General features: G+C 48.9%; 3 protein-coding genes across 4 annotated transcripts in view; 2 read left to right on the top strand and 1 right to left on the bottom strand.

Annotated features, from left to right (window-relative positions):
- The window catches only part of ACLY (ATP citrate lyase), a 62,931-nt gene extending 53,778 nt beyond the window's left edge, over nucleotides 1-9,153 (bottom strand). For both annotated transcript variants that reach the window (XM_050762564.1, XM_050762563.1), the window contains exon 1: nucleotides 8,974-9,153. The gene's annotated coding sequence lies outside the window, so the exon portion shown is untranslated. The remainder of the gene's footprint in view (nucleotides 1-8,973) is intronic.
- Nucleotides 1-15,158, top strand: part of CNP (2',3'-cyclic nucleotide 3' phosphodiesterase) — a 736,460-nt gene that overhangs the window by 676,021 nt on the left and 45,281 nt on the right. The gene's annotated exons all lie outside the window — the stretch shown is intronic.
- The window catches only part of ODAD4 (outer dynein arm docking complex subunit 4), a 41,191-nt gene continuing 35,265 nt past the window's right edge, over nucleotides 9,233-15,158 (top strand). The window contains exons 1-2 of the mRNA XM_050762645.1: nucleotides 9,233-9,459; nucleotides 14,915-15,046. Of these exons, the coding sequence (XP_050618602.1) occupies nucleotides 9,346-9,459; nucleotides 14,915-15,046 (246 nt within the window). The 5' untranslated portion in view covers nucleotides 9,233-9,345. The remainder of the gene's footprint in view (nucleotides 9,460-14,914; nucleotides 15,047-15,158) is intronic.

Below are 15,158 nucleotides of genomic sequence, written 5' to 3' on the forward strand. Positions count from 1 at the left end.
AATAGAGCATACTTCTCAGTGTGGGATAGGGCAGGGGCTGCGGTAAGCAAGTGGTGCAGGCACAGCGCCGTCCGTCCCACTCACCTACTCGCCTCAGCACGGATTAGGGCGGAGCTAGGAATTCAATGAGAGATTCCAGCGCAGGGCTGGAGCCATCTCTGACAGTCTCTTGCTCCCACTAACCCCAGGCTTAGACACTGTAATGAATGAACTGCTGTCTCCCCCTTCTCTATTACCTGAGACAGATCGTATTTTCCAAACCAAAAACTGGGACATCCAGTCTGACAGGTGCTGGTGAACTTGTGGGGCAGCATACGTGAAATCAGTCCTGGAAATCAGGACATGTATTTACCACTCTGACATGCAGGAGCCTCCCTCCCTACTTGCACCCCAACCCTGTAGGTCGGAGCTGCTCCCTAAGCCTAACAGCTGTCTAGCTCCAGGAAGGAGGCCAGAAGCATCCACTGACCGGCTCAGGTGAAGAGGTCAGTCCAGAATGTAGGGAAGCAGCAAGCCTGTGTCCCTGCCAAGCACTTTGGGTCATACTCACACTGCAACAGTGTTGCGACACTTCCAGACAAAATCTTCTCCAAGACCCCCTCTCCCAATCCTGTTGCTGCCAAGAGTAAGGTAACTGAACTTGCTACCCATGCCTGAACCAAGTGTTATCTGATGATGTCCTTTCTGGTCCCTTCCCTCCCATTCATCTTTTTGAAATAGCAGTTCCTTATTACCTCTCTTCTCTTGTTCTAAAATGGGGGTGGCCAGGCATGGTGGCTCACACCTGTAATCCCAGCACTTTGGAAGGCCGAGGTGGGGGATCACTTGAGGTCAGGAGTTCAAGACCAGCCTGGCCAACAAGGCAACACCCCATCTCTACAAAAAATATAAAAATTAGCCAGGCATGGTGGCACACGCCTATAAATCCCAGCTACTCTCGAGGTTGAGGCACGAGAATCCCTTAACCTGGGAGGTGGAGGTTGCAGTGAGGCGAGATTGCGCCACTGCACTCCAACCTGGGCGACTGAGGGAGATTCTATCTCAAAAAAGAAAAAAAAAAAAAAAAAAAAAGATACACTCCAGGCAAGGCATGCTGTCTCATGCCTGTAATCCCAGAATTTTGGAAGGCCAAGGCAGGCAGATTGCTAGAACCCAGAAGTTCAAGTACAGCCTGGATAACATGGTAAGACCGCCTCTGCCCCCCCCACCAAATCTCTGCAAAAAATAAAAAGACGGGGTGTGGTGGCTCACGCCTGTAATCCCAGCACTTTGGGAGGCCAGGGTGGGCAGATCACCTGAGTTCGAGGTCAGGAGTTCGAGACCAGCCTGGCCAACATGACGAAACCTGTCTCTACTAAAAATACAAAAAATTAGCTAGATGTGGTGGCACATGCCTGTAATCCCAGTTACTCGGGAGGCTGGCTGGGAGCAGTGGTTCACGCCTGTAATCCCAACACTTGGGGAGGTTGAGGCGGGCGGATCACAAAATCAGGAGATTGAGACCATCCTGGCTAACAAGTGAAACCCAGTCTCTACTAAAAATACAAAAAAATAGCTGGGCATAGTGACACATGCTTGTAGTCCCAGCTACTCAGGAGGCTGAAGCAGGAGAATCGTTTGAACCCGGGAGGCGGAGGTTGCAGTGAGCTAAGATCGTACCACTGTACTCCAGCCTGGGTGATAGAGTGAGACAAGGAAAAAAAAAAAAAAGGATGCAGTCAGCCATGACTGCCCCACTGAACACCAGCCTGGGTGACAGAGTAAGACCCTGTCTCAGAAAAAAAAAAGAAAGACAGATACACTCCTGGGGAAATGGTCATCCAGGCGGGACATAAAATATCATAAACTCTTTGAAGGTTAATTTGGTAATATCAATAAACATTTTAAATTCACTTGCCCTTTGGTCCAGTAATTCCATTTCTAATAATTTACCCTTCAGATATACTTGCATATGTGCATGATAAAGATAGGGATCTTTGTCTATTTTCCTCATTGCTGTATTTCTAGCAGTTTAAATAGGGACTGGTACATAGCAAGTACTCAGTAAATGTTTGCTGAGTGATTGTCCTCCATTTAGGTGTTGCTAGGCCTAAGTTTGACTATTCCTGGGCAGGAACAACAAAAAATAACTCTCCAGGGAGTGAGGGAGGAGAGGTGCTGGCCCGAGGGCCCATGAGCCAGCCACTGAGGTTTTCCAGTTCACTCAGTGGTCTCATACCAGGTCTCTGCCCCCAACCCCCAGCCTCCTCAAGGAAGTCTCTCGTTACCCCACCATGCATCCACAGAGGTTCATCTGCCCCGAATTAATCAATCTAGAACCCATCTTCTCATCATTCTATTTTCTAACTTAAAAGCTCTAAACCAGGCTGGGTGCAGTGACTCACACCTGTAATCCCAACACTTTGGGAGGCCAAGGCAGGTGGACTGCCTGAGCTCAGGAGTTCAAAACCAGTCTGGCTAACATGGCAAAACCCCCATCTCTACAAAAAATACAAAAATAAAATAAAAGCTCTAAACTCTCTTGATCTTCCCATTTGAATCACATCTCCCTCCTCTTCTAGACTGGACTAGAGGACAGGTCCATATCAGAATACAGAGGATTACAGGCACCATCTCCACGCCCAGGTTTTGGGCATTCTACCTGGGTTCCAGAAGCCTAAAACTGGTTAAGGACTTCCTCCTAGATTTGGACCAATTTTAGTTAATATTTATTGAGCACCTACTATGTGAAAGGCATACTACTCACAGCAACCACTTGAGCTAACTAAGTGTTTTCATCATTTTGCCTATGATCAACTAACCTAATGATCTTCAGACTCCAAGTCCTTGGGCCTGTACCCTACAACCTGCTGCAGGTGAGTAAGAGGGAAAGATCCTATCCAGTGGGTCTCCTTCATCTGACTGTAAGCAACCCAAGGCCTAGGAGAGTGCCTTGTTCATTTTGGCATCCCCAGTGCCTAGCATGGGACTGGGCACATATTAAGCATTCACTGTAAACATGACTTTTAAAAGGCTCATATAATATGTGAATGAAAGAAAGCAATTGTAGGGGAAGAGTAGGGAGAGGAGGGAGGAGATGCAGCCTGGAGAAGGGTCTATCTAAGTGTTCAGTTCTGCCATTTTTTTTTTTTTTTTTGAGATGCAGTCTCATCCTGTAGCCCAGGCTGGAGTGCAATGGCGCAATCTCGGCTCACTGCAACCTCCACCTCCCGGGTTCAAACGATTCTCCTGCCTCAGCCTCCTAAGTAGCTGGAATTACAGGCGCCCGCCACCATGCCCAGCTAATTTTTGTATTTTTAGTAGAGACAAGGTTTCACCATGTTGGCCAGGCTGGTCTCATACTCCTGACCTCATGATCCACCCGCCTTGGCCTCCCAAAGTGCTGGGATTACAGGCATGAGCCACCACGCCCGGCCCAGTTCTACTACTTTTTTTCAAATGCATTTTCTGTTTATATAGAGTATCCAATTCTAAACCCACCTCTCTCCTTGCAACAGCCCAAGACAGGAGCTTCCAGCAAAGCCCCATCATCATCCACCCTGTGAAGAGCCAAGGATTCTAACTTCCGCACCACTCACTTTCGCCCAGTACTGACCAACCTTCCATCAGAGCAAAGGGCCTGTGTGTCCTGGGGAAGGCTCTCCAGGGAGATGCAGCCAGGGCCCCTCTCTCTAACCTGACAGAGGCTGCCTGACACCAGGCAAGCTGGAGGGATGGCCAGTTCCACTCCTGGGCAGCAGCTATCTCTCTGGGGATGCAGCATCTGTGCTCAGGGAATAAAGTTTCTCCATGCAGCCCAACCAGGTCCAGGCTGGCACCTTCCCAGAGTCACCCCCACTCCATTCTGACTCTCTCTCAAAAACTGCCACTGCCTCCTCCCCACCAGGTGTGTTCCTATACAATTCCCTCCTCTTTCAGGAAGAACCTGTGCAGCCCCTCACACACACACAAATCACTTACCCTTGACTTTTACATATGACACGTTTAACCTTATCTCTGAATGAGTTTATTAATATTATTATTATTATTTTGAGACAGAATTCCGCTCTTTTGCCCGGACTGGAGTGAAGTGGTGCGATCTCAGCTCACTGCAACCTCTGTCCTCCGGGTTCAAGCGATTCTCCTGCCTCAGCCTCCAGAGTAGCTGGGATTACAGGTGCCCGCACACGGGGTGATGGAGGTTCAGTGAGCCAATATCCTGCAACTGCACTCCACCCTGGCCAACAGAGCGAAACTCTGTCTCAAAATAAATAAATAAGTAAAAATAAAAAAATAAAAGGAGTCTTCTGGCTGGGCATGATGGTTCATGCCTGTAATCCCAGCATTTTGGGAAGCCAAGGCAGGACGATCGCCTGAGCTCAGGAGTTCAAGACCAGCCTGGGCAACATTGTGAAACACCTTCTCTACCAAAACAAACAAACAAACAAACGAAAACAAAAACAAAAAAACAAAATTAGCAGGGTGTGATGGCATGCACCTGTAGTTCCAGCTACTGGGGAGGTTGAGGTGGGAGGATTGTTTGAGCCCAGGAGGGCAGAGGTTGCAGTGAGCTGAGATTGTGCCACTGCACTCCAGCCTTTATTCAGACATTCTGTCTAAATAAATAAATAAATAAATAATCTTCTGACTGTTGTGTTGAGAAGGAAGTGGGGGAGGGTAGGCCAAGGAGACCCACTTAGAAGGATGATGAAGTAATCCAGGAGAGAGATGATGAAGGCTCATAGTGAAGGCAGTAGTTACCTGGAGAGGGAGCTGTGAGTGGGGAGGGGCCTCTCATGGGACCCTCTGCTAGCAATATGTTTCTTGATTTACCTGTGTGCTGACTACATGGGTGTACTTTTCTTTTGAGAGAGAGAGTCTTGCTCTGTCGCCCAGGCTGGAGTGCAGTGGCGTGATCACAGCTCACTGCAACCTCTGCCTCTCGGGTTCAAGTAATTCTCCTGCCTCGGCCTCTGGTATAGCTGGGATTACAGGTGTGTGCCACCACACCAGGCTAATTTTTGTATTTTTGGTAGAGATGGGGCTTCACCATGTTGGTCAGCCTGGTCTTGAACTCCCGACTTGAGGTGATCTGCCTGCCTCGGCCTCCCAAAGTGCTGGGATTACAGGAGTGAGCCACCACACCTGGCCAGACATGTATGTTTTATGTATGTTTATTTACTTATGTTCTATTTCACAATAAAAGAATAAATAAAGCAATAACTTGAGGAACCCAGCTATAAATGGCTGGGACAGGCTGGAATCCAATTCTAGCACTCTTTACCCTGCTAATCCAACCCAAGGCATAGACCCCAATCTGGCTCACTTATATCCTTGTGCTGTAGCCTGGAGCAAACCTTGTCATTTTTCTCAGCCTCAGTGTTTCATCTGTGAAACCAGGAAACTACTGACTGGCTCTTTACCTCACTAGGGTGTTGTGAAGCTCACAGTGCTTTATAAACTGCGGAAAAGCACACATTATGATTGGTATTTTATTGTTTTTTGTCATTTTGTTTTTTTTGAGACGAAATCTCGCTCTTGTCCCCCAGGCCGAAGTGCAGTGGCACGATCTCGGCTCACTGCAACCTCTGCCTCCCGGGTTCAAGCGATTCTCGTGCCTCAGCCTCCCGAGTAGCTGGGATTACAGGTGCCTGCCACCATGCCCGCTAATTTTTATATTTTTAGTAGAGACGGGGTTTCACCATGTTGGCTAGGCTGGTCTTGAACTCCTGACCTCAGGTGATCCACCCGCCTCGGCCTCCCAAAGTGCTGGGATTACAGGTGTGAGCCACCGTGCCCAGCCTTACTGTGTTTTCAAAACAGCTTTCCTGATATATAATTAAAGTACAATAAATTGCACATAAAGTATACAATTTGATGAGGTTTTTTGGTTTTTATTTGAGACGGAGTTTCGCTATTGTTGCCTAGGCTAGAGTGCAATGGCGCCATCTTGGCTCACCACAGCCTCTGCCTTCTGGGTTCAAGTGATTCTCCTGCCTCAGCCTCCGGAGTAGCTGGGATTACAGGCATGTGCCACCACGCCCGGCTAATTTTGTACTTTTAGTAGAGACAGGGTTCCTTCATGTTGGTCAGGCTGGTCTTGAACTCCCAACCTCAGGTGATCCGCCCGCCTCAGCCTCCCAAAGTGCTAGGATTACTGGCTTAAGTCACCACGTCCGGCCAATTTGATGAGTTTTAATATATGTATATACCTGTGAAACAATTACCACAATCAAGATAATGAACATATTCCTCACCTCCATGAGTTTCCCTGTACTCCTTTGTAATCTACCCCTCACTTCCCTACTGCCATGTTCCCAGGCAGTTAGTCTGCATTTTCTAGAATTGTATTTTATTTGAGATGGGATCCCACTATGTCGCTTAGGCTAGAGTGCAGTGACCTGATCATAGCTCACCGTGTTAGGCAGGATGGTTTTGATTTGCCCACCTTGGCCTCCCAAAGTGCTGGGATTACAGGTGTGTGCTACGGCACCCGGCCACATTTAAATATTTCTAGTTAGGCCAGGCGCGGTGGCTCACGCATGTAATCCTAGCAGTTTGGGAGGCCGAGGCGGGTGGATCACGAGGTCAGGAGATCGAGACCATCCTGGCTACCACAGTGAAATCCCGTCTCTACTAAAAATACAAAAAATAAGCCGGGAGTGGTGGCGGGCGCCTGTAGTCCCAGCTGCTGGGGAGGCTGAGGCAGGAGAATGGCATGAACCCGGGAGGCGGAGCTTGCAGTGAGCTGAGATCGTGCCACTGCACTCCAGCCTGGGCGACAGAGTGAGACTCCATCTCAAAAAATATATATATATAAAAATATATAGATATAGATATAGATATATATTTCTAGTTAATTTTTGTATATGGTATGAAATAAGGGTCAAGGTTTAGACTAGGTGTGGTGGCTCACGCCTGTAATGACAGTACTTTGGGAGGTTAAGGCAGAATACCTGAGGTCAGGAGTTTGAGATTAGCCTGGCTAATACGGTGAAACCCTGTCTCTATCAAAAATACAAAAATTAGCCGGGCATGGTGGCGCACACCTGTAGTTCCTGCTGCTTGGGAGGCTGAGGCAGAAGAATCGCTTGAACCCAGGAGGTGGAGGTGGCAGAAAGCTGAGATCACGCCACTGCACTCCGCACTCCAGCCTGGGTGACACAGTGAGATGCCATCTCAAAAAAAAAAAAAAAAAAAAAAGAAGCTGCTGGAATTCTGATTGGGACTGCATTGAATCTATAGATCTCTTCCTTGCAGGAGGTTTTTTTTCTGATTAATCCTGATTGCTCCAGCAGCAGTCCTCAACTCATCAATGAGCCCACCTTAACCTAGAACAGGACCGGTTTCACTGCAGGTCATGTTGCTGCTCCTTAAACACCCTGTGAATGTACACACCTCCAGCCTTTGCATATCTTATTTCCTTTTATTTATTTATTTATTTTTTGAGACAGGGTCTTGCTTTGCTACACAGGCTACAATGCAGTGGCCCAAACATGGCTCACTGCAGCCTTGACCTCCCAGGCTAAAGTGATCCTCCTGCCTCAGCTTCCTTAGTAGCTGGAACTACAGGCACACACCACCACACCCAGCTCACTTTTGTATTTGTGGTGGAGACAGGGCTTCGCCATGTTGCCCAGGCTGGTCTCGAACTCCTGAGCTCAAGCAATCCTCCCACCTCAGCCTCCAAAGTACTGGGAGTACAAGCATGAGCCACCACGCCTAGCCCTCATTCTCCACTTACGTCCACTGGGCACCACCCTACTCACCCTCAGCTCAAATGTTACCCCTCTATAAAGCTGTCTCTAACTCATCCCAGACCCTGGCTGAATCATTCATTTGCCTGGGTTTCACACCACTTTGTCCTCATCTCCCTCACAGGCACACAGAACCTTTTTTTTTTTTTTTTGAGACGGAGTCTCGCCCTGTCACCCAGGCCGGAGTGCAGTGGGGCGATCTCGGCTCACCGCAAACTCCGCCTCCCGGGTTCACGCCATTCTCCTGCCTCAGCCTCCTAAGTACCTAGGACTACAGGCGCCCGCCACTGAACCCCGCTAATTTTTTGTATTTTTTAGTAGAGACGGGGTTTCACCATGTTAGCCAGGATGGTCTCGATCTCCTGACCTCGTGATCTGTCTGCCTCGGCCTCCCAAAGTGCTGGGATTACAGGTGTGAGCCACTGCGCCCGGCTAGAACTTTTAATTACTAGCTAATATCACTTTAAGTGGCCATTACTTGTTTATACCTCTTTCTCCCCTATTAGATAGAACTCTTTCAAGCAGGGATCATATTATTTTTTATCTTTTGAATGAAACCTTTTAAGATAATCATAGATTCATATGCAGTTCATAAGAAATAAATACAAAAGAGATCCCATGTACCCTTTTCTCAGTTTCTCTCAATGGTAACATCTTTAAAAACTTTAGTACAATAACAGAACCAGAAAATTGACACTGATACAATCCACTGCTCTTACTCAAATATCCCCAATTTTACATGTATGCCGTGCGTGTGTGTGTCTGTATTTGTAGTTAAGGACATCTTTTTACTATTTAAAGTTTAAGAACGACATTAGGACGTTTTGGAAGTAACGTAGTAAAGGCAGTTAAGCAAGCGACTTAGAGTATCGTTGGAGCCCAGAAGAAGCCCTAGTACACTTTTGGAGGAGTGATGATGGTGAGGGGGAATGGGGAAGGACGTCAGAATATGCCTTGGTCAAGGCCCGCTACTAGCAGCTGCTCAAATAACTGCATTAAATTACGTTGAACCCAACGTTATTTTCCATGGTTTCTTATGCAAATCCTCGCATCCCTAAGTGTTCCATTATTTTCATATTTATTTGGCAGGTGGAACATTCGAGGCTGGGAGCCCTTACATGCCCCGCGAGAGGTCACGCAGTTAGGAAGTGACAGGAGTGAAGTCGGCCCAAGTCCGCTGACTCCAAGCCCCGTGCTCTCTCCCCCTAATGACGGTACGCGGGGCACATATCCTTACCACGTATGCCTTATCCCTATTCGGAACTTTGCCTCCAACCCTCTTCCTGTTTTCTTGGCTGTCTTACAAGGCAGCCTTTTCACGCAGCAACTCCAGAGAGAACCGACGGAGCGTGCAACAGCAAACACTAAGGAGCTCAGCCGCCGGCCACGCACTCATCACTCCCTGGCCCGGTGCGCCGCAGAACTGGCGCACGCGCACGCCGGCAGGTTGCGCCCAGAATCCGGGCCCTTGCCAGACAGGGACGGAACCGGAAATCGCTGTACGTCTCACGGTTGCTAAGAGACGGAGCTTCCACAAACCAGAACCAGATAGAGGTTCTCCAGCTTTTCTTCGATTGTCTCTGCTTTAGCGTCTCTAAATCCGGTCACCATGTCGGACCCCGAAGGCGAGACCTTGCGAAGCACCTTTCCCTCTTACATGGCGGAAGGCGAGCGGCTCTACCTGTGCGGGGAATTCTCTAAAGCCGCTCAGAGCTTCAGCAACGTGAGTCGAGCTCTCAACCTATCCATCACCCCGTCACCCGTCACTTTTTTTTTTTTTTTTTTGAGACGGAGTTTCACTCTTGTTGCCCAGGCTGGAGTGCAATGGCACGGTCTCGGCTCGCCGCAACCTCCACCTTCAGGGTTCAAGCGATTCTCCTGCCTCAACCTCTCAAGTAGCTGGGACTACAGGCGCCGCCCACCATGCCCGGCTAATTATTTTGTATTTTTCGTAGAGACGGGGTTTTCACTATGTTGGCCAGGCTGGTCTCGAACCCCTGATCTCGTGATCCACCCACCTCGGCCTCCCAAAGTGCTGGGATTACAGGCGTGAGCCACTGAGCCCGCCCCAGTCACCTTTTGATTGCAGATAACACTGAGGTCTTGATGATGCCTGGAGGACCCTATTGTTTGTATTATTCACTGATTGTTGATGGACACACTGCTGTCACAGATAAGCCCTGTGCTTGGCCATTTTCTACGAATTCCCACTTGCGATCTCCATTCTCTACATTAACAGTGACCTCTTCCTCTTTTTTACTTAAACGTTTCATGATTAACCGGCCTCCTCCCAAAGAGCGGCCTTCACTGCCCATCATTTGCTGGCAGATTGGATGGGAGGTTGTGTGCAGAAGCTGCAATGTCTCCAGCACACCGTTACTTATAAAAGGTGGACAGTAAGCAACATATTATTATTATTATTATTATTACTATTAATTTTGAGACAAAGTCTTGCTCTGTCGCCCAGGCTGGAGTGCAGTAGCGAGATCTCAGCTCATTGCAACCTTCGCCTCCCTAGGTTCAAGCGATTTTCCTGCCTCACCCTAGGGAGTAGTTGGGATTACAGGTGTGTGCCACCACGCCTGGCTAATTTTTGTATTCTTAGTAGAGACAGGGTTTCACCATGTTGGCCAGGCTGGTGTTGAACTCGTGACCTCAAGTGATACACCTGCCTCGGCCTCCCAAAGTGCTGGGATTATAGATGTGAGCCCCCGCACCAACCAGCAACATTATTATAGTAACCCTAGTATAAATTGCATCATCCCACCCTGAGGGGATTGGGTGCTGGTTGGTTTTTTGCTGTTGTTGTTGTTGTTGTTGTTGTTTTGCAGATGTAGTCTTGCTCTGTCTCCAAGCTGGAGTGCAATGGTGTGATCTTGGCTCACTGCAACCTCCACCTCCTGGATTCAAGCTACTGCCTTAGCCTCAGGCACACTGCTAAGCATACTCGATTTTTGTTGTTGTTGTTGTTGTTCTTTTTTTTTTTTTTTTTTTTTGAGGTGGAGTCTCGCTCTGTCACCCAGGCTGGAGTGCAGTGACAGGATCTCAGCTCACTGCAAGCTCTGCCTCCCGGGTTTACGCCATTCTCCTGCCTCAGCCTCCCGAGTAGCTGGGACTACAGGCGCCTGCCACCTCGCCCACCTAGTTTTTTTTTTGTATTTTTTTAGTAGAGACGGGGTTTCACCGTGTTAGCCAGGATGGTCTCGATCTCCTGACCTCGTGATCCTCCCGTCTCGGCCTCCCAAAGTGCTGGGATTACAGGCTTGAGCCACCGCGCCCGGCCTGTTGTTGTTTTTTTTTTTTTTTTTTTTTTTTGAGACGGAGTCTCGCTCTGCCACCCAGGCTGGAGTGCAGTGGCCGGATCTCAGCTCACTGCAAGCTCCGCCTCCCGGGTTCACGCCATTCTCCTGCCTCAGCCTCCCGAGTACCTGGGACTACAGGCGCCCGCCACTGCGCCCGGCTAGTTTTTTTGTATTTTTTAGTAGAGACGGGGTTTCACCGTGTTAGCCAGGATGGTCTCGATCTCCTGACCTCGTGATCCGCCCGTCTCGGCCTCCCAAAGTGCTGGGATTACAGGCTTGAGCCACCGCGCCCGGCCCTGTTGTTGTTCTTAAGATGGAGTTTTGCTCTTGTCGCCCAGGCTGGAGTGCAGTGGCATGATCTCGGCTCACCCCAACCTCCACCTCCCAGGTTCAAACGATTCTTCTGCCTCAGCCACCGAGTAGCTGGGATTCCAGGCATGCCCCACCACGCCCAGCTAATTTTGTATTTTTAGTAGAGATGGGGTTTCTCCATGTTGGTCAGACTGGTCTCGAACTCCCCTCCTCAGGTGATCCCCCCACCTCAGCCTCCCAAAGTGCTGGGATTACAGGCGTGAACCACCCCGCGCAGTGTATACTCAATTTTATAGATGAAGAAATATACAGAAGTTGAGCAACATGTCCAAGGTTGCTGAACTAGCAAGTGGCAGAAGAAGGATTCAAAGCTGGGCTTAGATTCCAAGGCTGAGGTGCTAACCACCAAACTACACATCCAACATCTGCATAAGGAAACTCTTTCTTTCTTTCTTTCTTTTTTTTTTTTTTAGAGATAGGATCTCGTTCTATCTCCCAGGCTGGAATGTGGTGGCACAATCACAGCTCAATACAGCCTCAAACTCCTGAGCTCAAGTGATCCTCCCACCTTAGTGTTCCAAGTAGCTGGAGCTACAGGCTTACACCACCATACCTGGCTATTTTGTTTTGTTTTGTTTTTTGTAGAGACAGGTGTTTTGCTATGTTGCCCTGGCTGGTATTGAACACCTGAGCTCAAGTAATACTCCCGCTTTGGCTTCACAAAGTGCTAGGATTACAGGTATGAGCTACAGTGCCCTAAAAAGATGTTTTTATGACCATTTCTTTTGCTCCAAATTGCCCACTTCTTATTCTAGATAGAGTGGTAGGATAACCCGTCAGTCTCAAGACTTCCTGTAAGATCAAGCTTCTCAACAACTCCCCAGAGTTGTTTGTCCCTTTCAGTCACCAACCATACCCTAAAACCAGAAATGATGACCAGATAAGTGAACAATTGAGTTCAGAAGCCCTGTCCCCACTTATTCTCCTCCTGCTGGATCATGTCCCATCCTGAAGTACCCCGGCAGAGAAAAAGAACACCCTGAGGGAAGGGTAGCCTTGGATGAGACGTAGTCACTTTCCAGAAAGACAGTAGCTACTTCCTCTTCTTAGAAAAGTCATAAGGTCTTAGAAAGGGCTGGGTACCTGAGAGACAGAGGTTGCAGTGAGCCAAGATTGTGCCATTGCACTCTAGCCTGGGCAACAAGAGTGAAACTCCATCTCAAAAAGAAGACCAGGTCAGGTGGCTCAGGCCTGTAATCCCAGCACTTTGGGAGGCCAAAGCAGGTGGATCACCTAAGGTCAGGTGTTCGAGACCAGCCTGGCTAACATGGTGAAACCCCGTTTCTACTAAAAATACAAAAAATAAACCAGGTGTGGTGGCGAGTGCCTATAATCCCAGCTACTCCGGAGGCTGAGGCAGGAGGATTGCTTGAACCCAGGAGGCTGAGGTTGCAGTGAGCCGAGATTGTGCCATTGCACTCCAGCTTTGGCAACAAGAGCGAAACTCCATCTCAAAAAAGAAAAAAGAAGAAAATTAGCCAGGCGTGATGGCAGGCGCCTGTAGTCCCAAGTATTCGGGAGGCTAAGGCAGGAGAATTGCTTCAACCCGGGACTCGGAAGTTGCAGTGAGCAGAGATCGTGCCACTGCACTCCAGGCTGAGTGACAGAGTGAGACTGTCTCAAAAAAGAAAAAGAGGGGTGGGTACAGTTAGATGCCTCAGGAAGGACAGTACACCACAGACTATGGTAATCATCTCACACAGAAGAGAGGGAAAATCTCCCTCAACCCCACTTTAGTGTCAAAATCACAGTTTCATTTTCCTGGCTTTTTTTTTTTTTTTTTTTTTTTTTTTGAGACAGCGTCTCACTGCATCACCCAGGCTGGAGTACAGTGGCATGATCTCAGCTCACTACAACCTCTGCCTCCCAGGTTCAAACGATTCTCTTGCCTCAGACTCCTGAGTAGCTGGGATTACAGGTGCTCACCACCACATCTGGCTAATTTTTGTGTTTTTAGTAGAAACGGGTTTCACCATGTTGGCCAGGCTGGTCTCGAACTCCTGACCTCATAATCCACCCGCCTCGGCCTCCCAAAGTTCTGGGATTACAGGTGTGAGCCGCTGCACCCGGCCTCTTTTTGTTTTGTTTTGTTTTGTTTTGTTTTGTTTTTTGAGACAGAGTCTCATTCTGTCACCCAGGCTGGAGTGCAGTGGTGTGATCATGGCTTACTGCAGCCTCGACCTCTCCAGGTTCAAGCAATCCTCCCATCTCAGCCTCCTGAGTAGCTGGGACTACAATCATGGACCACCACACCCAGCTAATTTTTTTGTATTTTGTAGAGACAGGGTTTTGCCATGGCAAAATCCTGTCTCAAACTCTTGGGCTCAAGCATTCCGTCCACCTCGACCTGCCAAAGTGCTCGTATTGGCCGGGTGTGGTGGCTCACGCCTGTAATCCCAGCATTTTGGGAGGCCAAGGCGGGCGGATCACAAGGTCAGGAGATCGAGACCATCCTGACTAACACAGTAAAACCCCGTCTCTACTGAAAATACAAAAAAATTAGCAGGGCGCAGTGGCGGGCGCCTGTAGTCCCAGCTACTCAGGAGGCTGAGGCTGGAGAATGGTGTGAACCCGGGAGGCGGAGCTTGCTTTTGGGCTCAAGCATTCCGTCCACCTCAACCTGCCAAAGTGCTCGTATTGGCCGGGCGTGGTGACTCACACCTGTAATCCCAGCACTTTGGGAGGCCAAGGCGGGCAGATCACAAGGTCAGGAGATCAAGACCATCCTGGCTAACACAGTGAAACCCCGTCTCTACTAAAAATACAAAAAAATTAGCCGGGCGTGGTGGTGGGCGCCTGTAGTCCCAGCTACTCGGGAGGCTGAGGCAGGAGAATGGCATGAACCCAGGAGGCGGAGCCTGCAGTTAGCCGAGATGGGGCCACTGCCCTCCAGCCTGGGTGACAGAGCTGAGACTCAAAAACAACAACAACAACAAATAAAGTGCTGGGATTACAGGCATGAGCCACCACTCCCAGCCTTTTCCTGGCACTTTCATCGTAATTCCCGGGTATAGTGATTAGTTCTTGATTAGCTACATAAAAAGAGAAGGCTACTGGAATGGTTAACCCACATGGCAGATTGTCCTCAAGTCCACTTCAGAATGCTTAGCCTTTGAAATTTACTTTGAGTATGATGTGTTGCCATTTCCGGTTTGTGGTTGAGTTTGGTGTGCACAAAATACCCTATAGTTCTATTGCCTGAGGAGACTGGGGGGCTCCCAGACATTGGCAGAAAGTCAGTGTATCCACAGAGTAGCATATTCCCACTCTTCAGCCAGTGGTTTCCATCATAGCCATGATTTGACCTTGTTCAAGGTGAGCCATGTGCAGATAATCAAGTTGACTGAGTGCAGATCGGAGTTGTGCTGCTTAGGAGCCAGAGGCCTGTGTGCTGGCCTGAAGAATCCCCTTGAACCTCTGCAGGAGGGTTTGGGCTGCCCTTCCCACTGCAGCTTCTACCTTGCTCTTCATGCTGGCTGTCAACCTGACTGGTTTCTTTGTCAGGCTCTTTACCTTCAGGATGGAGACAAGAACTGCCTGGTTGCTCGCTCAAAGTGCTTCCTGAAGATGGGAGACTTGGAGAGATCCCTGGAGGATGCTGAGGCTTCGCTCCAGAGTGACCCAACTTTCTGTAAGGTGACTGCATGGGCGGGAGGACTCGATCCTGCTATTGCCTGCAGCAGCTGCGGGTTACAAGTAGTTGTAACAAGTAGTTGTTACAAGTAGAAGCAGCCAGACTGCCTAGTGT

The sequence above is a fragment of the Macaca thibetana genome, chromosome 16 (genome assembly GCF_024542745.1).
Source record: "Macaca thibetana thibetana isolate TM-01 chromosome 16, ASM2454274v1, whole genome shotgun sequence".
In the NCBI taxonomy this organism is placed as follows: domain Eukaryota; kingdom Metazoa; phylum Chordata; class Mammalia; order Primates; family Cercopithecidae; genus Macaca; species Macaca thibetana.